General features: G+C 34.7%; 1 protein-coding gene across 1 annotated transcript in view; it reads right to left on the bottom strand.

Annotated features, from left to right (window-relative positions):
* The window catches only part of SEMA3E (sema domain, immunoglobulin domain (Ig), short basic domain, secreted, (semaphorin) 3E), a gene marked incomplete at its 3' end in the record, with an annotated part of 299,672 nt that overhangs the window by 123,192 nt on the left and 175,424 nt on the right, over positions 1–1,056 (bottom strand). The window contains exon 3 of the mRNA XM_012650119.1: positions 168–216. Within this exon, the coding sequence (XP_012505573.1) occupies positions 168–216 (49 nt within the window). The remainder of the gene's footprint in view (positions 1–167; positions 217–1,056) is intronic.

Genomic DNA, 1,056 nt, shown 5'->3' on the forward strand with positions numbered 1-1,056 from the left:
TCTATCATTTCACAATTCCAGATGCACATTACAATCACCTATGAGGGTTTTTAAAAGTACCACTATTTCATCTTCACATGGTGAAGCCAAGATACAGATATCACTTACAGGATGCTCAGGGGTTTACTTAATGTGCAGCCAATGTTAAAATTACTATACTGTAAAACAGAATCCTTACCCTGTTTGTCAGAGAAGAAGTGGGTAGATGGTAAATAGGTAGGTAGTTGGGGTGGGGGTGGTGGGTTGGGGTGAGTAAAAGGAAGACAAAATTACCTTCAAAGAAATTAGAGAATACTTAGTTTGAAAGTGGTTCTGACAATAAGTGCAATGAGATTTGCAAGAGGGCAGACAGGGAAGAGAATAGATTTATTGGACCATGTTAGGATTAGCAAGAGACACACTTTCTCATTCTTTCAGTGCCTACATTCTTTAAGCACCTACATCTTCAAAGATGAATAAAACAATATACCTAAAGAGCCATATTATAAAGCAGACTTACAAGTAAACAGCCAACTCTAATACAATACAGGAATCAAAGTTAGACCGAGGAATAAGGAAGGGCAAGGAAAAGTGTCTCCAAATCTAGGTTAGAAGAGAAAGAAAGTAGCTTTAAAAAATTGAATATGTTTGAGGTTATTTCAAAGACGGGGAGTGTATAAGGCTGAGGAGGCATGAAAGAGCAAACAGAAGTGGGACAACTGTCCATGTGTTAGTGTAGATAAGTGAAGATTAGGCTAAAAAGATAGAAAGAGTAGATCATGAAGGACTATCTTTGCTAAGCTGAGAAATTTATTTTTACTCAAAGATTTTTAAAATGCTTTATAAAGTGACAATTACACAGCAGGATTTGTTAATTGGGGCCTGAATAAAGAATTCAGGAAATGAATTCAGAAATTAGAAGAAAAAAAAATCATTAGTTACATTAACTTCTGACTGAAATTTAGCATTTCTATCATTAAATGTAGAAAGCAAACTACAGTAGTATTAGCAGTATCTATGGTTTAATTGCTAAGAGAATTAAGAGATATTTTAATGTTACTTACAGTTGTGGCAATT

This window comes from Propithecus coquereli, unplaced genomic scaffold (assembly GCF_000956105.1).
Source record: "Propithecus coquereli isolate 6110/MARCELLA unplaced genomic scaffold, Pcoq_1.0 Scaffold312, whole genome shotgun sequence".
In the NCBI taxonomy this organism is placed as follows: domain Eukaryota; kingdom Metazoa; phylum Chordata; class Mammalia; order Primates; family Indriidae; genus Propithecus; species Propithecus coquereli.